We start from the raw sequence: 27466 nt of genomic DNA on the forward strand, positions 1-27466 counted from the left end.
ATGAGTAGGACAGGAGGATGTAAGCTTCAGAGGCGGATTACAAGAGAGGTCAAGTTTTACCCAAAGGCTTTCTACCGTAACACAAAATCGAAATTAAAGACAAGTGTAGGCGTATCAGACCTGACTACTTGAAGATGTTAGTTACACAGACTCAAATCAGGACAAGACGGAGGCAATAAATGAAATCTTTCCTCATTGTTCACAAGAGAGGATGCGAACAATCTCCCTGTGTTTGAGGAAAGACAGTTTGATACAGTGTTGACGCATATGTCCCCAAGAGAAAGTATTAGAAATAAATTGTCAAAGCTAAAGGTTCATAAGAGCTCCGGCCCTGATTGCATCCCAGAGTGCTAAGGGCTTGCTGAGTCCCTTAAGATCCTGTTCTGGTGATGCATGGACGAGCAAAGGATCCCCAAAAGCGCCCAAAAGATCCTATGTTTTAACAAGGTGATGGCCACGGTACGGGTAATTATAGGCCGGTGACCTTAACCAGCATAGTGTGTAAAGTACTAGAGTATTATAGTGGGGAGGGAAGAAGGGAAGGAGGAAGAGAGGGAGAGGAGGAAGGGACAGGAGGAAAGGAGGAAGAGAGGGAAGAAGGAAGGGAAGAAGAGAGGGAAGGAGAAGAGGAAGGGAGGGAGGAAGGTAGAGAAGGAAGGGGAGAGGGAGGGATGGAAAGAGGGAGAAAGCGAGGGAGAGGAAGGAAGACGGAAGGAAAGGAGGAAGGAAAGAACAAAGGGATAGGAGGAAGAGAAAGAAGGGAGAGAAGGGAGGAAGGGCGAGAAGGAGGGAGGGAAGGAAGGAGAATCTCGTGGTTTATTTACGGTGATGGCTGTGAGCTCTCCAGGCCATCGAGGGATTACCTGGGGTTACCTGAGAGCGATTTACAATGATTTGGTTGAATGACTGAGAGGAGCGGGAGGAAAGGTCGCCATTTTTCTGGAGGTCCGTGATTTACGAGTGACACATGACACGTACACAAGGACCCATAACACGTACACGACGACACAACACGAACACAAAGCCACAACACGTACACAACTACTCATAAAACGTACAAAAGGCCGCATAACTCGATCTCAAGGTCACATAACACGTGCACAAGCCACAACGACACTTAACACGTAAACAAGGCTACGGACACAAGATCACAAACTAATAGCAACAAAAACTATTACCGGCTAGTGTAAACAAAGTCATTATCTTGATTTAGAGAACATAAACTCCTTAGAAACCGACGGCTGAAGAAACCACGAAAGAATAACAATGGGAGTACAGGTTTCTATATAGGATCTAGCTAATTAATGATGGTCTTCTACAGGTATTTCTACAGGTAACGGCAGGTGAAGTTTCTACAGAAGTTATAGCTAATTAATCTAGGTTTTCTATTTATGCAGGTAACCCCATCAAGGACTCGACTACAATAGGTCTGCCACTAGCTGAAACGACCATCATAGCTATTAGAAACTAGCCAGTCTAGCACAAGCCCAAGCAACACATAAGAAACTAGCACAACTAACTAACGCCACCATCCCAAGCTAAGATTAATTAGCTAGTTGGAGGCACCACAAGTACTAATAGCAAACCACTAGCAGTATAACTATATGACTTACAACTATCGTCACCACAATAGTTACTTGTATACAACCATTTACTAGTAGGTGTACAATTACCACAATAACAACATTTAATAGCAAACAACTTGTCGCTAGTATATGAACAACAATCACAAATACAACAGTTAAATAGCACACTAGCCACCTGTATTAATAAAACTACAACAAATACAACAGTTAAATAGAACTACAATAACTACAAGATCTAATAGCACACTAGCTACCTGTACTAATAAGCAGCAGCAGTTAGGTGGGGTGATGGGCGTGTTACTTACGGGTGGTGTAGTGGGTGGGGGCGGGTAGTGGGCGGGGTCAGTAAGTTCTGGGGGCGGGGCAGGGAAGTCACCGCCCACAGACACACACTCAGACTCTGTTATGGCGGCCTCTACTACTGCAGCGCCTGACACAGTAGCCTTCTCCTGGGTCTGCTCTTCCTGTTTGAGGGAGGAGGGGGGTCACTACGGTGTGTGTGTGTGTGTGTGTGTGTGTGTGTGTAGAAGGTGTGTGGTGTATGAGGGTGTGTGTGTGTGTGTGTGTGTGTGTAGAAGGTGTGTGTGTGTGTGTGTGTGTGTGTGTGTGTGTGTGTAGAAGGTGTGGTATGGGAGGTGTGTGTGGTGTGTGTGTGTGTGTGGGAAAGGTGTGTGTAGGTGGGTGGTAGGTGTGTGAAGGTGTGGTAGGTAGTGTGTGTGCTCACCATGTACTGTACATATGTATTAACCAACCAACATGATGTTAATACCACTTTACTACTAAAACACACACACACACACACACACACACACACACACACACACACACACACACACACACACACACACACACACACCACCACACCCACACACACACACACACTCACACACACCTGCACCCACACACACACACACACACACACACACACACCTGCACCCACACACACAGACACACATGCACCACACACACACACACACACACACCTGCACCCACCCATCACACACACACACACACACACACACACACACTCTCTCTCTCTTTCTACACACACATACACACCTGCTACCCACTCCACACACACACACACACACACACAAGTAAGTTAACAGGTGTTGTAAGTAAGTTATCAAGAGACAGGTGCATATGGCTACACATGCTCAACACTCACTCATTCTCGGGGCGCCACCAGATGCAATTAATTATATACCACTCAGGTGATCAGAACAGGTGTAATTACTCTATATATCTATTCAAAATACGTGGAAGGCTGCTGCTACTACTCTCGCATCACTAATGTTACTTATTACTCATTAAACTCTAAATATATCTACATAATTATCATCAAAAAGGCATCATACATAACGTTTGTAGGATATACTTACCTGAGTTAATGAGTCTCTGTACAAACTCGCATATAAATAGTGAATTCTGGGCCGCCTGGACCTGACATTATTACCATATTTATTCATAAGCGTCAGATGGATTTACTATAACATGTTAACTTACCTTACAAATGTTGAAATATAACAAGATTAACAAATTAACTGCCTATCTTGTCATCTTCAACTTACATCATCACAAATTAACACAGTATATTATTTTTTTAAGAGACATTGTTTACACTGTCACCCTTTTGGTATGTTTCTCCTCGTTCCAATAATGTCTGTCTGGTCTCCCTCAAGCTATCACCCTTCTCATTACTACGTCCCTCTCCCCTCTCTCTCTCTCTCTCTCTTGTTCACCCTTCTACTGGTATATCACATTTCCTTTTATCTTTACACTCTTACACACATTCTCTCTCTCTCTCTCTTCCTTCCTTTCTTTCTTTTCTTATTTTCTCTCTCCTTTCCTTCCTCTCTTTTCTTCTTTTATCTCTCTTCTTTTCCTTCCTTCTCTCTCTCTCTCACTTCCTTCCTCTCTCTCTTCCTTTCTTCTTTCTCCCCATTAGTAAGTTCCTTCAGCCCTACCCTAATCCCTCTATCTCTCTACACCTTATGAGAGACAGAGAGACACCCACCTTATGAGAGACAGAGAGACACCCACCTTATGAGAGACAGAGAGACACCTACCTTATGAGAGACAGAGAGACACCTACCTTATGAGAGACAGAGAGACACCTACCTTATGAGAGACAGAGAGACACCTACCTTATGAGAGACAGAGAGACACCTACCTTATGAGAGACAGAGAGACACCTACCTTATGAGAGACAGAGAGACACCTACCTTATGAGAGACAGAGAGACACCTACCTTATGAGAGACAGAGGGACACCACCTTATGAGAGACAGAGAGACACTTACCTTATGAGAGACAGAGAGACACCTACCTTATGAGAGACAGAGAGAGAGACACCCTACCTTATGAGAGACAGAGACACCCACCTTATGAGAGACAGAGAGACACCTACCTTATGAGAGACAGACACCTACCTTATGAGAGACAGAGAGACACCTACCTTATGAGAGACAGAGAGACACTTACCTTATGAGAGACAGAGAGACACCCCACCTTATGAGAGACAGAGAGACACCCACCTTATGAGAGACAGAGAGACACTCTACCTTATGAGAGTGAGAGACACCTACCTTATGAGAGACAGAGAGACACTTACCTTATGAGAGACAGAGACACCTACCTTATGAGAGACAGAGAGACACTTACCTTATGAGAGACAGAGACACCTACCTTATGAGAGACAGAGGGACACCTACCTTATGAGAGACAGAGACACCTACCTTATGAGAGACAGAGAGACACCTACCTTATGAGAGACAGAGACACCTACCTTATGAGAGACAGAGAGACACTTACCTTATGAGAGACAGAGGGACACTTACCTTATGAGAGACAGAGAGACACTTACCTTATGAGAGACAGAGAGACACTTACCTTATGAGAGACAGAGAGACACTTACCTTATGAGACAGCCTCCTGGTGGGCCCCGGGAAAGAGACATCTCTTAGCCTGGCGTAATCCCCGTCACTGTCCGAGGTTTCCGATTCAGAGAGATTGTGAAGTACGTCGGGGCAGTGACCACCTCGCCCGGAGTCACGCTTCCTGTGGGCGAGTCACATCTCTTGTATAGTGCCGGCTACTGGCTACTGAAGGGGGGGGGGGGGGCGGAGAGTGAGGGATGATGAAGAGGGAGATAGATAGGGGGTGTAGGGGGGGAAGGGGGGATGATAAGAGCAACTGAGGAGAGAAAGAGAGAGACGGAGGGATGGGGGATAGGAAGGTGGAATGGAGAGACGGGGGAGAGGAGGGAGGAGGGTGACAGGAAGGACACTAGTATTTATAACATGTAGTGTGAGACCAGGAAGGAAGAATTCTCAGTTGTGTCAGGTTGAGAAATGGTTATTTGACACACACATACACACACACACACACACACACACGCGCACACACGCACACACACACACACGCACACACACACACACACACACACACACACACACACACACACATTGTTAATATTTCTCATAAGGTAAAACAAAATTACTTCACTTCAGTTAACACACAAACGACCCAAAATACCATCAGAATTGCACTAAAAACCTGATTATAATGTGTGTTTGTGTGGTGTTTTACTGGCGACTTAACAAACAACAATAATTTAATTGCATATCCAACAAAACGAAAAAAAAAAGTTTGTTAACATTTTTCTACGAACGAAACAATTTGTGGGTTTTTTAAATGTTCGCCAAAAGATTATTGTTATTCACAGGAAACTTTTTTGTTGTTGTTGTTGTTGAACTGTCCAATTAGTGACCACCACAACAGTCGTCCTCTACTGGGATAACTTCACCCTTAGTAAAAAACCAACACGACATTAATGACGTATTACTGAGTCACTTATGGTTGACATCCTGCCCCGAAGCCATCATGACGTCAGAGTATTGTTGGATGTCTATTGGCTACGGCACATCATCCTCGGTAGCTTCATTGGTGGAGGGTCGGCGGCTTATTGGTGGAGGATGATTGGCTAGAGGGAGGGATGTACGTCACAGAATTCCTCAACTCTTATTGGTGGGGGATGAGCGTCGGCAACGTCACTAATCTTCCTTGGCGGCTTATTGGTGGAGGATGAGTGGCTGACGGGTGTACGTCACAGAATTCCTCAACTCTCATTGGAGGAAACTTGGAGTTTGACTTATGACCAGAGGCGGACGGTGACTAATGCACCAGTTTTATACATGCATTACGCTAATTGACCTCACCATGTTCATCTCCCTGCCTCTTCTCTGCTGTGTCTTCCTCCCTTCCTCTCACCACCTCTCTTCTTCTACTCCCCCCCCCCCTGCATCACCACTACCCCCATTAACTAATAACTCACTGCCACTCTCTCTGGTCTGGCGAATTTGTCAACATCCTCCTTTCTATCACCCCCTACCCTCATTCTCCCTCTCACTCCTTCTCTCCCTCCCTCACCCTTCCTCTATCACTTTCTCCTCTCTCTCTCCAACGATAATGTGTGCGTGTGGATTTATCCGTCCAGTGGGCAGTCTTATAATAAAAAACAAAACAAAAAAAACACGAACTGGTCACCCCCGCTGTTGTGACAAATGACGTCACGAATGTAAACAAACGCCCTGGGATAATCCGCGGCGCTGCGTTCTGTTTTTTCTAGTTTAACAACGTCAATTACTGCCTATAAAAAAACATAATTACAACGGAATAAAACTCTAGTAAATATTACGATAAAAACTGTACGGAATATTTTTTTTATTACTGGTTTGTGAGGAATACTGTATCTTAGAGTTATCCTCCCTACCGATCGTCTTTTGTTTTTTGGTCGACTGTCAACTTTTTCAGGATAATACGTTTTGATTGGCCAGTTGGATGCTCCTATCCTTTATCATTTTGAAACTAACAAAAGACAAAGATAAAAATAAATCAACTTGAAATATAAATGATAAAATAAATGAATATAGAACCATGAAATATAAATAATAAAGTTTTTTCGTTATTGTGCGGTTTTCTTTTGTTTTGGTTTGAGAGTTTATATTTGTGACGTTTTCGCCCTCTATTATCTCCCATGATTTATCACCCTACTGTCTGTCCTGTAATTTACTGCACCATGCTGTTGATTCACATATTTGTTTTTTATTATTGTTTTTTTATGTAGGAATGCCATGATTAATTCTCTCTGACTCTTCTCTCCCATTCTTTCTCAATCTCTCGTAGTATCGTACCAGCAGCACACTCAGTCAAGTCAGAGAACGGGTTATAACTCTACTGTGTTCTCGCGCCACATTTCACTATATCCGCCCACATTCACTCGTACGCCTTATAATGTTGAACGTGGTTTATACTGTTTCTTCATTATTATTATTATTATTATTATTATTATTATTATTATTATTATTATTATTATTATTATTATTATTATCATTATTATTATTATTATTATTATTATTATTATTATTATTATTATTATTATTATTATTATTATTAAATGAAGATAAATAGAAGAGAAATAAGATAACGAATAAAAATAATAACTCAGAATATAGAGAAAGGTAAGAATAATCACAGCGTCAAAAGAGAGAAAACAACAATAATTAAGCATCAAGAGTAAAAGGGACATATACGCCAAATCACAGCAGGAAGACGGTAAATAAGGCCGCATAAACCCTCCATAACGAAGGGGGACATAAACCTTATTGAGTGCCAAAATCCCATCGGTAAAAAAAAATAAGGGGACAAAAATAAGGAAATCCGTAAGTCATTCTGAGGTAGGCGATGGAAGTCTTTGTGTGCGCCAGGTGAAGATGAGACACGTTCCAACAACAACCCTGAGCCGATCCAAGGAGGCTGCGGGGAATAATGATCAGTGTGGGGGTATTTATTTTCTCCCCACAAGATCACTTTTTCCCCCAACATTATTTATTTTCTCCCCCAGATTATTTATTTTCTCCCCACCATGTCACTTTCTCCCCCACATTAATTACTTTCTCCCCACACCACCACTTCCGCACAATATCACTAACACACACACACACACACACACACACACTACGGAAATTAAATTACACTGAAACACGTGCACACATCAACACCCGAGAAACGACATCGTTGAGAAGACATTTACACCCAAACTGTGGTACATGGGGGGCAGAGGGCGATAGAAGCGAGAGGGGCCATGGGGGGGGGCAGGAGGGGGGTAGGACACTGCCAACGAGGTGACGATATAGACAGTACAGCGTGTTGTAGTCCCGACTTTGTGTGTGTGTGTAGCTTCATAAACTACTGTACTATCGCCTGCATATAATCCATCGTCCCATAAAAAATAAAACAAATTCATGTTTTACTTACGTTAGTCTCTGAATAAAATAATTACCCAGATTGATATAATTAGTTACTTATTAATAGATGGTACTGAAAAATGTATTACTGTCCAATGTGCTATCGGGTTTAACACATGCGCTCATAATGTGTTCTGTCAACCGTGGTATTAACAGTCCACACACACACACACACACACACAGAGGAGGCAGTATCGTCGTACCTGGAGGTGGAGGGAGTGTCGTTGAAGGTGACCTTGTGCTTCACGCCAGGGGAATGCTTCCTCTTGCTCCACGACCCACCACCTCCTGGAGGAGGCTTAGGGCGTAGCCAGTAGATCTCCTCCTCCTCCCCGCGAGCCTGAAGGAGGGAGAAAAGGGTGAGGGGAAGTATGTTAGTATGTTGTGTATGAGAGATTGAGAAGAAGAATGCTATTATGGTATATGACAGACAGGTAAGACAGACAGGTAAAACAGACAGGTAAGACAGACAGGTAAAACAGACAGACACTTACCTTCTTCTGGGTGACGGTGTGCATGAGGAGCTTCATTAGGGAGCGCTTGGGGCTTCCCTCCTGAAGAAGGTAGGTCTTACCTGCCCCAATCACCATCACTGGGCCCTCTGTCTCCTCGATCTGTAGGGGAGAGCCAAGACCAGTGTGTTTACCTTGATGTGTAGGTGGTCACACACACACACACACACACACACACACACACACACACACACACACACACACACACACACACACATCTCTACCCCAGTACCCACCTGCCGGGAGAGCTGCACCTCATTCACCAGCCTGATGGAGTGGGTGCTGGTGACGATGGTCTTGGAGATCTGCACCCGTAGCTTAAAGTGCCACCGAGACTGTCAACAAACACACATTAGTCAACACAGAAACAATAAAGATTAATATTAATTTTAGAAGATGAGAAGACTATAGTACCTCAAATACATAAGTCTGTAGTGAAATTACAAAATATAATACAAAATACAGAATTATGTTATATTGTATTTTTGGTAGAGTTTAGGAAGAGTTTGTATAGTATTGAATGATAAAGTGGTATTTTCTAACATTGCCATCCTTTTTACCTGTACTCTGCCACCCTGCCACCATTTTCACCCCTCCTACCCTGCCACCCTTCTTTCCCACCCCTACCACCACCTGCCACCACCTCTCCCCTGGCTAGACTGGTGGGCTTCAACGCCGCCTGCCTAAACTCATGTCAACAATAGTCACCTTTAAGTCACCAGTGGCTGAGTTTACCCTGACAGACAGACACACACGACTGTCTCTCACCCAACACAAACTCTGACTTACACTGACTCTCACTGACTCACACAGCAGGCACTGACTATTATATCCACACACTGCTGATATATAATTAATCTGCTTATCTGACTCACGTGCCAGAGTCTAATTACCATATCTACTGTACACAATGATGAAGAACTCTGCTTAATCTGCTTAATTCTGATTTATTCTGCTTAATTTGACACATACAGTAGGTGATTGCATATTGTGCCTCCCTCCCTCTTTCCTCCCTTTGTGTTTCATTCCTTCCTTCCTTCCCTCGCTTTCTTCCTTACCCCCTCTTTTTCTCCCTCCCTCACTCTTTCCCATCTTCTCTCTCTCTCTCTCTCTCACCCACCCTCCAACCCACCCCACCACCCACCCTCACCTTGATAGTAAGAGCCATCCACAGCAGTATCCACAAGAAGAGGTGGGTGATGGTAGCGATAGTAGCGGCCAGAACAGAGGTATCTAGGGACGCCCGATACACCACAGTCCAGTCGTGTACAAGAGGGGAGGCGGCGGCGGTCATCAACACCAGCACTGTCAGCCCCCAGCAGTGTGGCCAGTAGCTCCAGGGTGTCTGTCAGCCATATAGGTAGTCATTTAGACATACAGGTATACCCGTACGTCACACACACAGGTATATATTAGATATTTAGCCATACAGGTATACTACAGACATACTGGTTTATATCAGACATTTAGACATATATGTATGCTTCAGGGATACAGGTATACTTCAGACATTTAGCCACACATGTATACTACAGGCATACAGGTATACATTAGACATTTAGATATACAGATAACAGGTATATATTAGTCATACAGTTATCCATAAGACATTTAGGTATAAATTACACATACAAGTATACTTCAGATATACAGGTATATATTATACAGGTATACATTAGTCATACAGGTATACATAATTAAGCCACACAGGTAATATCACTAAACACCTGAGAAACAAGACGATAATTAAGAGTATGCCATTATTACTGTCTGGGGGGGAGGCAGGAGGGAGGGAAGGAAAGAAGGAGGGTTGGAGGAAGGAAAGAGGAGAGAAAGAGAGAGGGAGGGAGGGAGGGAGGAGTCAGTATAGGGGTGCACCAAGCTTGGGATAATAGACTTGTGTTGTCATAGTAAATAGCTTGTCTGATCACCTCCCTCCCCCTCTCTCTCTCCTGATCACCTCTTCCCTCTCTCTCACCCCCTCCTCTAGCTCTTTCACACACACACACACACACACACACACACACACACACACACACACACACACACACACACACACACACACTAAGCATCAATAACTCATTAATGACATTAGTAACAATTAGCTCCATCTGTTAACCACAAACTTCCTCTAACTTCCAGATTGAGGACAACCAATCAACTTCCTCCGTGGCTCAACTGCTGAACGCTAATTGGTGGTACAGTGAGCGTCGTTCAAGTTTCCAAACAGCCAATCAAATTACGCCATGAAATCGGTGCTGCGAATTAATTGGTGGACTTTCCTCTCCTCCCTCCAGCCGTTGAAGATCTTGAATGGCCAACTAACTTCCGGTGTAAGCTTCAGGTGTGTTGTGTCAGTTGGTCCACACCTGTGACAATTTAGGCCCCTGGAGTTCACCTGAAGATTAGACACCCTAGCTTATCTCACCTGAATATTAATCACCCCAACTCTAACCTAACGTAACTTAACATAACTTAATCTAATTTAACCTAACCTAATCTAACCTTAAGATTAACCACATTCACATTAACCTAACCTAACCGAACCTAGCCTAGCTTAACCTAACCCAACCAAATCTAAACAAATCTAACGTAATCTGACCTAACTTAACCTAATCTAACCCCTAGACAGCACTGGGACGTCTAATCTTCAGGTGAACAGAACAATCCTCGACGACGCTGACGGCTGATTGGCTGTTGTACCCTGATGGTCTTAACACCCTGCCAACCAGCCAATCAACTCACGCCAAAGTCCAGCTGGTGGAAGCTAATTGGTGGAAATACTAGCCAATAATCTGAAGGTTACTTGAAGTGGCTATCAGTGTACGAGGCTAAGTACCTGGGTGGGGGGAGGGGGAGGGAGGCCTCACTGAACGTCTGAAGATGGGAGAGAAGGTGGGGGGAGGAGGGGGAGAGAGGAGAGGGGAGGGGAGGCTATTTTTTTAAGGTAGGGAGGAGAGAGGAGGATGGCGAGGTGGAAAGGGAGGAGGAGGGTGAAAGGAAGAATGGGAAGGGAGTCTTTTAAAGTGGGGAGGAGAAGGAGGAGAAGGAAGGAGAAGGGGATAGGGGATTCTGTCAAAATGGGGAGGAGGGGAAATTTCTGCTTACGTGTCTGGAGGTCTATTGGGGAAGCTATAGTGACACACACACACACACACACACACACACACACACACACACACACACACACACACACACACACACACACACACACACACACACACACACACACACACACACACACACACACACACACACACACATACAAACACACACTCACCTCATGACCGTGCTTGCTCAAGATATGGTACTTCTCCTTCTCGGCGTTGAGGAAGGCGTTGAACTTGAGGAAGCCGTAGAGGTAGAGCACAGACCCTGAGGCCAGCACCAGCGCCTGCCATGCCGTGAACACCGCCACACACACCGCCAGGGGCAGCACAAACCCGTCGAACACTGGCAGCACGTGATCAGGTCCAGCCACGTGAACCTTGTACAGCACCTGCAGAAGGGGTGTACGTATGAGTGGGGTGAGTGTACGTGTGAGTGGGGAGGGTGTATGTGTGAGTGGGGAGGGTGTATGTGTGAGTGGGGTGAGTGTACGTGTGAGTGGGGTGAGTGTACGTGTGAGTGGGGTGAGTGTACGTGTGAGTGGGGAAGGTGTACGTGTGAGTGGGGAGGGTGTACGAGTGAGTGGGGAGGGTGTACGTGTGAGTGGGGAGGGTGTTCTTGTGAGTGGGGAGGGTGTGCACGGGGGAATGTATACAAAAGTGGGCAATATACGCACACGGGGGCTATATACACACACACGGGGGCAATATACACACACACGGGGGCAATATACACACACAGGGGGGGCAATATACGCACACAGGAGACAACATACGCAGACAGGATACACGAATTACGCTCACAAAACTCCTGTGTGTACCAACAAACACAAACAAACACACACACAGCTTCTAGTTTATTTACCTTGGACTTTAGAGCAAGAAGGACACACACACACAGATTACGTTCTTTCGTTGTTAAAATAATGACAAGTGATGTTAAGTTTCATGTTAAATACAACAGCAGGAATTAAAAGCTTGTTAAATGATGTTATATTAATTTAACATGAGAGACGTATATACTCAGGTTAATAATGTTAAAAGTTTGTTGAATACACACTGAGGCATAGACAGACATACAGACAGACATACAGACAGACAGACAGACAGACAGAAGGGCACACAGACTAGCTTTCTGCCTAAATTCTTCCAGCTACGGAAACTTCTGGCGCACAAAATCTCCAATGACCAAGAAACTTCTGACGCACAAAATTTACGAGGCCCAAAAAAACTCCTGGCGCACGACCCCTAAAAACACACAAAGTTTTACACACACAAAAAAAAAAATAATTTCCTGATAAACTCTAGAAATGACAAGACTTTAGTTTCCTCAAAAAGTACATACTGTATTTTGTTTTAAATTGAGAAATATGACAAAAATAACAATAGACTTTTATTAAGACTATTGTAACACGTAAAGAAAAATAATAACAAAAGCTAAAAACCCCGGTCAATCATACACAGGGATAGGTATATAAACACTAATTACAAACACTTTACCTGGAAGCCGTTGATGGCAAAGATGCTCTGAGCGGCGTTGAGGAGGAGCTGGGTGAAGAAGACCAAGCCCAGGCCCTTATTGGTGCCCCAGAAGACACCAGCGTACCTGACGAAGGAACACAACAACCTGGTATTACGAGTTGGGTTAGGTTAGGTTAGCGTTGGGGTAGGTTGGGTTAGGTTAGGTTGAGATCGTAATTAAAGAGCCTTTTATCTTACACACAGACACCACAGCACTATACATCACAGCACCACACAGCACAGCACCACACAGCACTATACATCACAGCACCACACATCACAGCACCACACAGCACTATACATCACAGCACCACACATCACAGCACCACACGTCACTACACAGCACAGTAACACAGCACAGCACCACACAGCACTATACATCACAGCACCACACATCACAGCACCACACAGCACTATACATCACAGCAATAAAATATTAAGCTGTTACGTGTACAGCGTGTGGGTGACCTCTCTCTCTCTCTCTACCAGGGCCCCTCATTGGACAGGTTAGTAGATGAGAGTATCAATCTCCCTCTCTATCTCTCGCTGTCTCTCTCTTTAACCTCCCTTCTCTCCCTCGCTGTCTTTCTCTCTTTTTCTCTCTCCTTATCCACCTCCCTCCCTATCTTTCCTCACCCTTCCCACTCTTCCCCCTCCCTCCCAATCTTTCCTCACCCTTCCCACTCTTCCCCTCCCTCCCTATCTTTCCTCACCCTTCCCACTCTTCCCCCTCCCTCCCTATCTTTCCTCACCCTTCCCACTCTTCCCCCTCCCTCCTACTATCCCTACCAATCTCCCCTCTCCCCTCCCCTCCCTCTCTCCCCTTCTACCTGTGCCTCACCTGCCGGCGTAGATAAGGTGAGCGAGGAGGTAGTTGAGGAAGTGGGGAGTAAAGGGACCCCAAGGTATCTCTCCAACATGCCAAAGGTCTTCGTCTTCCTCCCTATCCTCAAGCGTCACCTCAGCTGCCTGGAAGGTTACTGACGTCGAGGCTTCATACCGTGCTGCTGCCGGGCCTGTGGGTGTGGGTTATGGGTACGTGGGTGTGGGTGGTTGTGGGTTATAGGTGGGTGTGGTTATGGGTTGGATGTGGGTTGTGGGTGGGTGTGGGTTGTGGTGGGTGTGGGTGTGGTGGGTGGCTGGGTGTGGTTATAGGTGGGTGTGGTTATGGGTGGATGTGGGTTGTGGGTGGGTGTGGGTTGTGGGTGGATGGGCTGGATGGGTGTGGTGTGTGGAGTGGTGGGTGTGGCTAGGGTGGTGTGTGGGTTGTGGGTGGGTGTGGGTTATGGGTGGGTGTGGGTTGTGGGTGGGTGTGGGTTGTGGGTGGGTGTGGGTTATGGGTGGGTGTGGGTTATAGGTAGGTGTGAGTGTTAATATTTTACAACAGATAATAATTAAAGTCAATATTAACACTGATAATATACATTAGCATTTATGGGTAACATTAACATAGGCACTATATTAACTACTGGAGACTATATTAACATTACTGGCGATATTATGTAATGATCTTGTAAGGAATTTCTTTCATTTTAACATAATATTAACATAAATTAAGTTGAGGTTAAGGATTAACATAACAAAACGCTAATGTTAATAACTCTAGGATGAAGGAGTTTAAGTGTTAATATCTCTCTCTTTCTCTCTCTCTCACAATCTCACTCTCTCCCTCACCATCTCTCTCTCCCCTCACAGTCTCTCTCTCTCTCTCCCTCACCACCTCTCTCTCCCTCACCATCTCTCTCTGTCCTGCACAACCTCTTTCTCCCTCACCATCTCTCTCTCCCCTCACAGTCTCTCTCTCTCTCTCCCTCACCACCTCTCACTCCCTAACCATCTCTCTCTGTCCTGCACAACCTCTTTCTCCCTCACCTCCTCTCTCTCTCCCTCACCACCTCTCTCCCTCACCATCTCTCTCTCTCCCTCACCACCTCTCTCTCCCTCACCATCTTCCTCTCTCCCTCACCATCTCTCCCTCACCACCTCTCTCTCTCCCTCACCACCTCTCTCTCCTCTCTCTCTCTCCCTCCCACCACCTCTCTCTCCCTCACCACCTCTCTCTCTCACCCACCTCTCCTCCCCTCACCACCTCTCTCTCTCCCACCTTTCTCTCCTCACCATCTCTCTCTCCCTCACCACCACCTCTCTCTCCCTCACCACCTCTCTCTCCCCTCACCACTCTCTCTCTCCCCTCACCTCTCACCCCCTCACCACCTCTCCCCCCCCACCACCTCTCTCTCACCTCTCTCTCCCCTCCCACCTCTCTCTCCCACCCACCTCTCTCTCCTCACCACCTCTCTCTCCTCCCACCATCTCTCTCTCCTCACCACCTCTCTCCCCTCACCACCTCTCTCCCCCTCACCTCTCTCTCCCTCACCACCTCTCACTCCCTCACCACCTCTCACTCCCTCACCACCTCTCTCTCCCTCACCACTCTCTCCCCTCACCACCTCTCTCCCTCACCACACCTCTCTCCCCTCACCCACCTCTCTCTCCCTCACCACCCCTCTCTCTCCTCTCTCCTCACCACCTCTCTCACCACCTCTCTCTCCCTCACCACCTCTCTCTCCCTCACCACCTCTCTCTCCCTCACCATCTCTCTCTCTCCCTCACCACCTCTCTCTCCCTCACCACCTCTCTCTCCCTCACCACCTCTCACTCCCTCACCACCTCTCACTCCCTCACCATCTCCCTCTCTTCCTCACCTTACATAACCACTTTACCTCCTCATTAAGTCAGCCCTTCCCTCACTTCCTCGCTACACCCTCACAGGCTTATTAAGGTAATTACCTGTTGTTATGAGGTAGTGACTACACGGCGGGGTGCACCTACCTGGGGAGGGTGGGGAGGTGGTGTACTTACCTGGGGAGGGTGGGGAGGTGGTGTACTTACCTGGGAAGGGTGGGGAGGTGGTGTACTTACCTAGGGAGGGTGTGTACGTACCTGGGGAGGGTGGGGAGGTGGTGTCAGCAACAGTAGCCAAGAAGTTGAAGAAATTGAGCCGATCCTTTTGGGGTAATATCTTTGAGAGCTCCGACCCCCACACCGTACCTGTTGGAGGACCTGTAATTAGTACCTGGTGACCTGTGTTGATCTGTAATTAATACCTGGTGACTTGTGAGGACCTGTAATTAATACCTGGTGACTTGTGAGGGTCTGGGGTTAGTACCTGATTACCTGTGGGGACCTGGAGTTAGCCTAGTGACCTATAGGAACCTGGATTTAGCCTAGTGACCTGTAGGAAGCTGATATTGGTACCTGGTTACCTGTGATGACCTGTGAAGACCTTTTCTTTGTACCTGGGGAACTGTTTTACTACTTGGTGACCTGTGGGGACCTGTAATTTAGCACCTGTGTCGTTGGAATGTCTCTGTAGGTCAGTTAATCAGTCAGTCAGTCAGTCAGTCAGTCAGTCAGTCAGTCAGTAAATGCATTCATAAAGCTGATAACGCAACTCGTATAAGTAACCCTATCAGCTTTTCGTTTCCAATTCATTTCGTCGTATGTAAAAAAAAAAAATACAAAAAACGGCCCGATCTCCCGTCGTATCACCACTGTCGGACTGATTTACCCGTCAATTCCCGTCGATTCTGTCAAATTACGTCCCGTTTAAATCTGGATCAGTGTAGCCAGATCAGAGAGTGGTTGGACAAACAGTACGTGAAGAGAGACCCATTGGTAGGCTTGGTGGGGATCAGGGGGTGTGTTTGTTTAGTTATTATGGCAACACTGTAGGGGTGGGGAGCTCTCCTATGGGGGTGTGGGGGTCCTGGGGATAGGGGTAGTACTGTGGGGGCGTCTCCTGTGTGGGGTGTGAGGGTGGATGTGTTCTGGTGAAGCTGGCAGAATCAGCAACTTTCTCAGAGTTAGTGGTTTGAACACGGCCCTCTGTGGGTATGTATGGGAGGTGGGTCTCTCTCTCTCTCTCTCTCTCTCTCTCTCTCTCTCTCTCTCTCTCTCTCTCTCTCTCTCTCTCTCTCTCTCTTTCCATTTCACTTCTCTATCTCTCATCTATAATGTCTCTTTCCCTTTCTGTTTGTATGTATGTCTGCCTGTCTGTCCTAAATAAAATAAAAGTTCCACATACACACCCGAAAAACACACGTTCCACCACCGATCCTCTCCCTCAACATTTCTCTCTCCACCATCACCACCAACACCAACATTCTCCCCCAACACCCCTTTTCACCATCACCACCACCAATCCTCTCCCCTCACCACCACCAACCCTCTCCACCATCACCAACCCACTCCACCATCACCATCAACCTTCTCCCCTCACCACCACCAACCCTCTCCACCACCACCAACCCTCTACACCAACACCCCTCTCCACCATCACCAACCCACTCCACCATCACCATCAACCTTCTCCCCCACCACCACTAACCCTCTACACCAACACCCCTCTCCACCACCACCATCACAGTCCAAGCTTCTCCACCCAACATCCTCAAAAATAAAAACAGAAATCAATACAGACATTTACTGAGCGGGATATAGCGTCGGGCTGTGTTCCTCCCTCTCTCTCCCTCTCTCCTTCCCTCCCTCTCTCTCCCTCTCTCCTTCCCTCCCTCTCTCCCTCCCTCCCTTCCTCCCTATACTATACACTATACTGTCGGGCCAATGGCGCTTGGGGGCTATGAAGGGAAGGGGTAGCGGGGCAAAATATATACGGGAAGGACCTGTGTATATGTATATGTGTGTGTGTGTGTGTGTGTGTGTGTGTGTGTGTGTGTGTGTGTGTGTGTGTGTGTGTGTGTGTGTGTGTGTGTGTGTGTGTGTGTGTGTGTGTGTGTGTGTGTGTGTGTATGTGTGTGTGTGTGTGTGTGTGTGTATGTGTGTGTTATGGTACAGATATATATATGTGAAGAGACGCCGGGAGGATGAAGAGAAATAAGGCTGTCTGTTTGTCTGTCTATTTATGTCTCCCTGTCTTGTCTGTTCGACTCAGCTCTTGTCTATGTCTGATTCTGTGTCTGTCTGTGTTTCAGTTGGTCTTTCTTTTCCCTCCCTCCGTCACTTTATTTGACTTTCTGTCTATCTGTCTGTCTGATTTACTCTCAAACTCTCTACCTATCTGTCTAACGCAAACTCTCTCTATTCCTCTTTCTCTCAATTTATCATTTTACCCTTTCTCTCTTAATCTCTCTCAATTATCACATATCTCTCACCATTTCCAGACGTAACCCTCTCTACTCTATCTCCTCATCTTTCCATTATCTCTCTCTGTTTACATATCTCCAGTCTCTCTCTGACACAGACAAAGGACTGAACACAAACACCCAGAGATCTCCACCTCAATAGACTCTCCAGCGTATAATACATCAGCTGATTGGATGGCATCGCGCATCAGCTGATTCAATGACGTCATACATCAGCTGATCGAACAAAAGCAAAACAAATATACATTGACACACTCGTCAAGGTTAATGGTTTATGTATTATTCCTAAAAAAAACAATAACACATATATCGTGATTGAAAGTGTGTGTGTGTGTGTGTGTGTGTGTGTGTGTGTGTGTGTGTGTGTGTGTGTGTGTGTGTGTGTGTGTGTGTGTGTGTGTGTGTGTGTGTGTGCGTGTGTGTGTGTGTGTGTGTGATCTTATCCACTAAGCAGAAATAAAGGAGGAGGAGGGATATGCAGAAAAGTATAGCAGTGTGCAGACGAGGAGGAGGAGGAGGCAGAAGAGGAAGAATAAAAGGAAGAGGAGGGGAAGAAAGAAGAAGATATGCTGACGAGTGTAATATTGATACTAAGAAGAAGAAGAAGAAGAAGAAGAATGTAACAGTGTATAGAAAAAGTTTTACGATTGAGGAGGTTGAAGGTGAATCCTGAAGAGACGGAGGTGAGGGTGAGAGAGAGAGATGAGACACTGATGGAGGTAGACGGAGGGAGGGGGAGGGGCAGGATGAAGGACTGAGGTAAGAGACAGGGTGAGGGACGGAGGTAAGAGGGTGAGGGAACTAAGAAAGAAGGAGGGAAAGAGGGGAAGGGAAACACCACCCTATCCCCATCATAGTACAGATAGGTTGGGGTGGATGGCGGTGTGTGTGTGTGTGTGGTTTAGTATTCACGGCCACAATGGAAGCTATTGAGAAGGTATGGTGGGTCCATTGTGCTGGGGGAGGAGGGAGGGGTCGGCCTAAGCCCTCCAGTACACAGGGGTTTAACCATATAGACGGAACATTCAATACGTCACACCGCGGCCAGACACCCAAGGTAAACATGCTGCCGGGAGAACTCTTAACTGAAGCGTTTAAGGTACGATATCCTGGGAGGGGAGGGGTAGGATGAATATGTATCCCGCTGCCAGACGTAGAATGTATATTTCAATAATTAATCATTCCGTGGTTTTAATGCATTATTTTGTTATTTCATTGAGTAAATAATAAACGAGGGATAAATATAGTGCATTTTTTTCCTCAGAGGATTACAACACTTACTTTACGAACTATATAATGAAGGTCTTATTTTCCAGACACTTCTTTCCAACTATTTTTCGGTACAAATTTAATCTCGTGGAAAGTTTCACCAGTTTTGTGAGACAGAGTTAAATGAAGCTACCATTCTCATCATTCATCCATCTTCCCGGTACACTATTCATCTTCCCGGTTCTACATAGTTTATCTTCTCGGTTCTACACTGTTCATCTTCCGGGTACACTGTTCATCTTCCGGGTACACTGTTCATCTTCCGGGTACACTGTTCATCTTCCGGGTACACTGTTCATCTTCCGGGTACACTGTTCATCTTCCGGGTACACTGTTCATCTTCCGGGTACACGGTTCAACGCAGCTGAAACTGGTACCCTGCTGACACCCAACACATCCAACAGGTACTATACACCATACATTAATATAGGAGAGAGAGAGAGAGAGAGAGAGAGAGAGAGAGAGAGAGAGAGAGAGAGAGTTTTTGTTAGATACAGTCATACCAGATTCCTACCTCATGATACCTATTGCGTGTATACCAGGCAGACAAGGGGGTACTAGTGTATATTGATGGTGTATAAAATTGAACATTATATCAATTTTATTCACTTGTTCATTAAAGTCTATTCAGGAAAACATATAAAGCATTAATTTATTCCATTTCAGTAATAAATTAGAGTTTGTATGTAAATATTAACGGTAATACAATTCATTTGATGTCCACATGAATTTATTTCATATCCACACGAATTTATTGTGTGTATGTTTCATTCTCACTCTTCCTCCTCACACGACTATTATTCCTTCCTTTCTATGTCCGTAATTTATTAGCTTGTTTGTGTGTCCGTCTGTCTCTTATTCCTCTCCTTGATAGTCCGTCCAGAGAGTCACACAAACACATTAACGTCACACAAGAGGCGTCCGGTACGACACGCTCAATCACGGCGCCCGGCAACATAACAAGTGTGTGTCGGCCGTGACGTCATTACTAAGGTGGCGGGCCATTGGTTGTTGTGAGAGATACCGACCAATAACAATACAATAGTAAATTTGTTCTTGTATTTTATTGTAGTGATGTTGGAATTGTTACTACTACTACTACTACTACTACTACTACTACTACTATCACCTTACCCCCTCTTCTTCTTCCTCTTTACCTCCCCCTCTTCTTCCCCCTATTCACCTCCACTTTCTTCTACCCTTCATCCCATCTTCTTTCCTCCCCCACCTCCCCTCCATCCCCTATTCCTCACCTCTCTCCTCCCTTTGTTTCTCCTCCCAAACCTTCTTATCTTCCTCTTCCTCCCCCTCACCTCCTCCTCCAAACACCTCCCCCTCGTTAACTCAAGGAAGCCAATAGGTCACACTCGGAGCAACACACAGCCTGACACAGTTCACTCCAACTTAAGCAGGAGCTGAGGTGGAGGAGCACTTGAGGGCTGGTCTTAGGTGAACTCTACGCGTTTCAGGGCCTCGGGAAATAATGCTTAATATTGTATTGACTTTTTTGATTTTATTATTAATTTATTTTATTGATATTATACACAACATAACATACACACACATACAGTACATACACACACAACACAATATAACAGACACACATACGTAACAGACAACACACACACACACACACACACCATCTGTGAGGGAACACCACGTGAGGTACCTCCTAACACCATCTGGGAGGGAGTTACTTCACTACGTGTCTGCTGTTCAACACCTCAGCACACATGATCTACGTGACCTCCACTGTAAACATTAATCTGTATGTTCACTGTATGTTCCTTTACATTTCTCTAATGAAGGCTTTTGTTAAACCACCAATGTATGTAATGAGTCATTTATGTCCAATGTATATTTTCAGCCTTCGGACTGCAAAACTTTTTCAATAAACCGTTTATTATTATTATTATTATTATTATTATTATTATTATTATTATTATTATTATTACACACAAAAATCCTAATAAATGAAACGGGGCGAGTACTATCCATAGAGTTTGCACCACCACTGTGATCGTGACTTCCAAGTGTGTTTAGAAGTGCGTTAAAGTGTGTCAAGTGATGCTTAGTGTATAGATAAGTGTGTTAGTGTGTGTCAGTTTGATAAGTTAAAACGAACTCCATAAATTAACATATATCCCAAGGTTTAACATACTGGATATACCTGTATATTTATTGTTAATGTATATAAAGTAACACTATATTAACTATATTGTATGAATGATATTACACACACACACACACACACACACACACACACACACACACACACCTCCTTCTCCACCCAGTCGAGTATTTATTCACCTTGACAATTAGAACTCACAATACCCAGAGGTACCGGGTATAGGGTGAAGTTAAGACCCCCATAAATACTCCAGTGATCAATACCTTTTTACTTAAGTCCCTCCTCCTCCTATGTCATGTTCCTCGTTTTCTATTTGATTTTATTCGTGTTCGCTGGAGAGAGAGAGAGAGAGAGAGAGAGAGAGAGAGAGAGAGAGAGAGAGAGAGAGAGAGAGAGAGAAAGAGAGAGAGAGAGAACTAGCTCCATGAATGAAATATGAAGACCTTTTATCTCTCCTTCTCTCTCACCTCTCTCTTACCGTCTCTCATCTACCTTCTCCTTCCCACTCAATTCTCTATCTTTCTTCTTCCTTCTTCCACTCCTTTTTTCCCTCTCACCTCAACTCCCTTACCTCTCCCTTCTTCCCTCTCACCTTACCCACTCTACCTTCCTTCCCTCTCACCTTACCCACTCTTCCTCCTTCCCTCTCACCTCTCCCACATACAGGTCACGTAAACGAGATCTGCACTCAGTACGGCTCATGAATTCAGGATAGATGGGACTCCCTTGTGGCCGCTGACAGACAGATAAACAGACAGACAGGCGAATGGACAGGAGGACGGATAAACAGACAGAAGAAGCAATTAGACAGGTGGATATATAGACAGACGAATGAATGGACCTTAAACATTATTATTATTATTATTATTATTATTATTATTATTATTATTATTATTATTATTACAGGTTACTCATCTAACTTCCCGTTTAAGTGAGACACGATAGTATGGTGTATGGTGTATGGCAGTATGATGTATAGTGTATGGCAGTATGATGTATAGTGTATGTCAGTATGATGTATACAGTATGATGTAGTGTATGTGTCTTGTGTATGTATGGCATTATGGTGTATGAGAGTATGATGTAGATGTATGGTGTATAGTGTATGTCAGTATAACGAATAGCAGTATGGTGTATGAGTATGGTGTATAGCCGAGTCACTTCCAGGTGGTGAGAGACGAGGAGACGAGAGACAACTTCTATGACTCTTATTTACAACACGACACACACTCTCTCTCTCTCTCTCTCTCTCTCTCTCTCTCTCTCTCTATCTATCTCTCTCTCTCTCTTTCTCTTTCTCTCTCTCTCTATCTCTCTCTCTTTATCTCAGCTTCGGGAATATTTTTACGTCATTATCTTTCTTTTTCTTCCTTTCTTTTTTGTCCAATGGATGGTTTAAAGAGAGAGAGAGAGAGAGAGAGAGAGAGAGAGAGAGAGAGAGAGAGAGAGAGAGAGAGAGAGAGAGAGAGAGAGAGAGAGAGAGAGAGATATATTTACTCCTCTCACTTCACCATCATTCATAACAGGGGTCGGGAGGTGAAGAGGGGATGACAGGTGAGAGGTGAGAGGGTGAGAGTGAGAGAAGGTGAGGGAGTGAGAGGGGATGAGAGGAGAGAGGTGAGAGGGATGAGGGGTGAGAGGAGGGGGATCCTCATTAACAGTATTACATTATCACTTCCCCCCTCACAACTTTTCTGCCAGTCGACAATATATCACCCACCCAGTCACCCACCCAGTCACCCAACCAGTTAATCAGTCAGCCTGCCAGTTAACCAGTTAGTCAGCCAGCCAGACAGTCAGCCATTCAGTAAGCCAGCCAGCCAGCCACAGTAGGACGGAGACAATACAATGGCTGTGGGAACATTAAGAGACAGGAAAGTGTCACACTGTTGATATATACGGCCACTACCCGCCACTAACTCCACCTACCGACGTCTACGGGAACTACTAAGGTGTCAGCAACCGTAAACACCATCCCGGGAACACTGGCAATGGCTACTGCATCTCCCCGGGACAAACACACGACAGAGGCACGGTGTTGTGTTCGCTAGCGGCCATCTTTGTCATCTTGGAAGACCTGACGCCATCTAGTGACTGACTAACGAGCTAACACGTCATCAGGGGTCTACTAACCCCATCTAGTGACTGACTAACGAACTAACACGTCATCAGGGGTCTACTAACTCCATCTAGTGACTGACTAACGGGCTAACACGTCATCAGGGGTCTACTAACCCCATCTAGTGACTGACTAACGAACTAACACGTCATCAGGGGTCTACTAACCCCATCTAGTGACTGACTAACGAGCTAACACGTCATCAGGGGTCTACTAACCCCATCTAGTGACTGACTAACGAACTAACACGTCATCAGGGGTCTACTAACCCCATCTAGTGACTGACTAACGAACTAACACGTCATCAGGGGTCTACTAACCCCATCTAGTGACTGACTAACGAACTAACACGTCATCAGGGGTCTACTAACCCCATCTAGTGACTGACTAACGAACTAACACGTCATCAGGGGTCTACTAACCCCATCTAGTGACTGACTAACGAACTAACACGTCATCAGGGGTCTACTAACCCCATCTAGTGACTGACTAACGAACTAACACGTCATCAGGGGTCTACTAACTCCATCTAGTGACTGACTAATGAACTACCACGACCTCGGGGGGGGGGGTGGCACCACTGCCATCTAGTGACTCAGTAAGGAACTATTTAGTCATGGGTAGCACGCATCTATAGGGAATTGGACAACTTTACACTAGGAGCCGCCATTTTGCATACCTCTCGCAGTGAACTGTCTTGTATATAAAGCTTTATTTTCTCAGGTTCTCATTACATTAGGCAATCACATACAACGTAACCAGATGACGTCACACACACACACACACACACACAGATGTTCACAATTGTAGCAGAATTCAGAAATATTAGCATTGTTAAAGCCTAAATCACCAAACAGACTGACAATTACACACCCAGATAGAGAGACACAATCAGACAGACAGACAGACAAACATATATACACCCAGACAGACAGACACCCACCCATACACCCAGACAGACAGACACCCACCCATACACCCAGACAGACAGACAATAGTACCCACTCTCAGGCAGGAAGCAGGCCTTGGTAGCAGCGGCCTCCATGATCAGTCTGGCCACTATCAGCAGGTGAGCCACAAGCAGGTGTAGAAAGGGCGCCGTGGGACCACCGTGTAGCCAGGCGCCCCTCACCACGCCCCCAGCAGCGCCAGGGAGGGGAGGAGGGTCGCGGGAACAGCTACCGTCCTGTACACCCATCCGATAGCCGTCGTTGGCGTAGTTACCGATCTTGAACACCGACGCCCCGAAGAAGAACACGGAGAGAACGGCTGCTGCTCCTACCAGCCCTGGGGGAGGAGGGGAGGAGACATTACTGGGGAGATAAGAGATATTAATGGGGAGATAAGAGATATTAATGGGGAGATAAGAGATATTAGTGGGGAGATAAGAGATATTAGTGGGGAGATAAGAGATATTAGTGGGGAGATAAGAGATATTAATGGGGAGATAAGAGATATTAGTGGGGAGATAAGAGATATTAATGGGGAGATAAGAGATATTAATGGGGAGATAAGAGATATTAATGGGGAGATAAGAGATATTAATGGGGAGATAAGAGATATTAATGGGGAGATAAGAGATATTAGTGGGGAGATAAGAGATATTAATGGGGAGATAAGAGATATTAATGGGGAGATAAGAGATATTAATGGGGAGATAAGAGATATTAATAAGGAGATAAGTGGGGAAACATTAATGGGAGATAAAAGGGGAGATAAGACACGTTAGTGGTGAGACAAGAGGGGAACTAAATGGGGAGATAAGAGAGATAAGAGGGTACTTAAGAGATATGTAGGGAGATAAGTAGAACTATCTCCCACATTAATTATCTCCTAAGCACTATAATCACCTATAACTTGGCGCTATTATCGTAATTATTTTCTAATTATTTTACTATAACTTTGTCTCCTATACAACTAAATTATGTCTAGTGTAATGCGTTAGTGAGGCACCACAATACGGGCTAATTACGCTAAATAGCAGCCAATAACAGTCAAAAACAGTCAATAACAGTCAATAACAGTCAATAACAGTCAATAACAGTCAGTAACAGTCAATAACAGTCAATAACAGTCAGTAACAGTCAATAACAGTCATTAACAGTCAGTAACAGTCAGTAGCAGTCAGTAACAGTCATTAACAGTCAATAACAGTCAGTAACAGTCAGTAACAGTCAGTAACAGTCAGTAACAGTCAGTAACAGTCAGTAACAGTCAATAACAGCCAATAACAGTCAATAACAGTCAATAACAGTCAATAACAGTCAATAACAGTCAGTAACAGTCAATAACAGTCAGTAACAGTCAATAACAGTCATTAACAGTCAGTAACAGTCAGTAACAGTCAATAACAGTCATTAACAGTCAATAACAGTCAGTAACAGTCAGTAACAGTCAGTAACAGTCAGTAACAGTCAAACAGTCAGTAACAGTCAGTAACAGTCAATAACAGTCATTAACAGTCAACAGTCAGTAACAGTCAATAACAGTCATTAACAGTCAATAACAGTCAGTAACAGTCAGTAACAGTCAGTAACAGTCAGTAACAGTCAGTAACAGTCAGTAACAGTCATTAACAGTCAATACCAGTCAATAACAGTTAATATCAGTCTAACAGTCAGCAACAGTCAATAACAGTCAATAAAAGTCATTAACAGTCAATAACAGTCATTAACAGTCAATAACAGTCAGTAACAGTCAGTAAAAGTCAATAACAGTCAATAACAGTCATTAACAGTCAATACCAGTCAATAACAGTTAATATCAGTCTAACAGTCAGTAACAGTCAATAACAGTCAATAAAAGTCATTAACAGTCAATAACAGTCAATAACAGTCAATAACAGTCAGTAACAGTCAATAACAGTCAATAACACTTCACTCCAACCTTGCCTTCACCTTACCCTCCGAATCACTCCTAGATGATATTGCAACAACCATCCTTCAGTTATTGCAACACTGAGGTGAGAGAGAGAGAGAGAGAGAGAGAGAGAGAGAGAGAGAGAGAGAGAGAGAGAGAGAGAGAGAGAGAAATGTTTACGGTAATGTTGTTCCAATATTTACGGTGTTCTGATGTTAAAACTGGATGTTCTAAGGTGATGTTAATTAACGTTATCACCTGATGTTTTGACAATGTTACCAGGTTATGTAATACGATGTTTTGATCTAGTGATGTTTGACCGTCAGGATGTTGAGTGGGATAATGAACGTGAAAATGATATGATGTTGTAATGTTATGTGGTGTTATGTGATGATTATGTGATGTTACGTGATGTTATGTGATGTTTATTTAATGTTACATGATGTTATATGGCGTTATGTGGCGTTACGTGATGTTACGTGGTACTATATAATGTTTTGTGATGTTATGTGATGTTACGTGATGTTATGTGATGTTTATTTAATGTTACATGATGTTATATGGCGTTATGTGGCGTTACGTGATGTTACGTGGTACTATATAATGTTTTGTGATGTTATGTGATGTTACGTGATGTTATGTGATGTTTATTTAATGTTACATGATGTTATATGGCGTTATGTGGCGTTACGTGATGTTACGTGGTATTATATAATGTTTTGTGATGTTATGTGATGTTATGTGATGCTATGTGATGTTTGGGAGGGTGGATGTTAGCCGCTACAGAACATTGGGCTAATTATAACTTGTGTGCAGGAAACAGTAATAATACAGCAATTAAGGGGGGTCGTTTTATGAGCGGTGAGAGAGAGAGAGAGAGAGAGAGAGAG

At 44.7% G+C, this 27466-nt stretch overlaps 1 protein-coding gene across 5 annotated transcripts in view; it reads right to left on the bottom strand.

Annotated features, from left to right (window-relative positions):
• LOC121874241 (protein tincar-like) overlaps positions 1 to 27466 on the bottom strand; it is a 51668-nt gene that overhangs the window by 22370 nt on the left and 1832 nt on the right. For all 5 annotated transcript variants that reach the window (XR_006090385.1, XR_006090384.1, XM_042378322.1 and 2 more), the window contains exons 2-11: positions 24723 to 25004; positions 15977 to 16084; positions 13875 to 14049; positions 13013 to 13118; positions 11686 to 11904; positions 9556 to 9750; positions 8642 to 8740; positions 8388 to 8507; positions 8097 to 8233; positions 4504 to 4645 (exon numbers count right to left, since the gene is read on the bottom strand). Coding sequence is in view for 3 of the 5 variants with exons in the window: in XM_042378322.1 (XP_042234256.1) it covers positions 4504 to 4645; positions 8097 to 8233; positions 8388 to 8507; positions 8642 to 8740; positions 9556 to 9750; positions 11686 to 11904; positions 13013 to 13118; positions 13875 to 14049; positions 15977 to 16084; positions 24723 to 25004 (1583 nt within the window). In the remaining 2 variants the exon portion in view is untranslated. The remainder of the gene's footprint in view (positions 1 to 4503; positions 4646 to 8096; positions 8234 to 8387; positions 8508 to 8641; positions 8741 to 9555; positions 9751 to 11685; positions 11905 to 13012; positions 13119 to 13874; positions 14050 to 15976; positions 16085 to 24722; positions 25005 to 27466) is intronic.

This window comes from Homarus americanus, unplaced genomic scaffold (assembly GCF_018991925.1).
Source record: "Homarus americanus isolate GMGI-L3 unplaced genomic scaffold, GMGI_Hamer_2.0 scaffold49667, whole genome shotgun sequence".
Lineage (NCBI taxonomy): Eukaryota > Metazoa > Arthropoda > Malacostraca > Decapoda > Nephropidae > Homarus > Homarus americanus.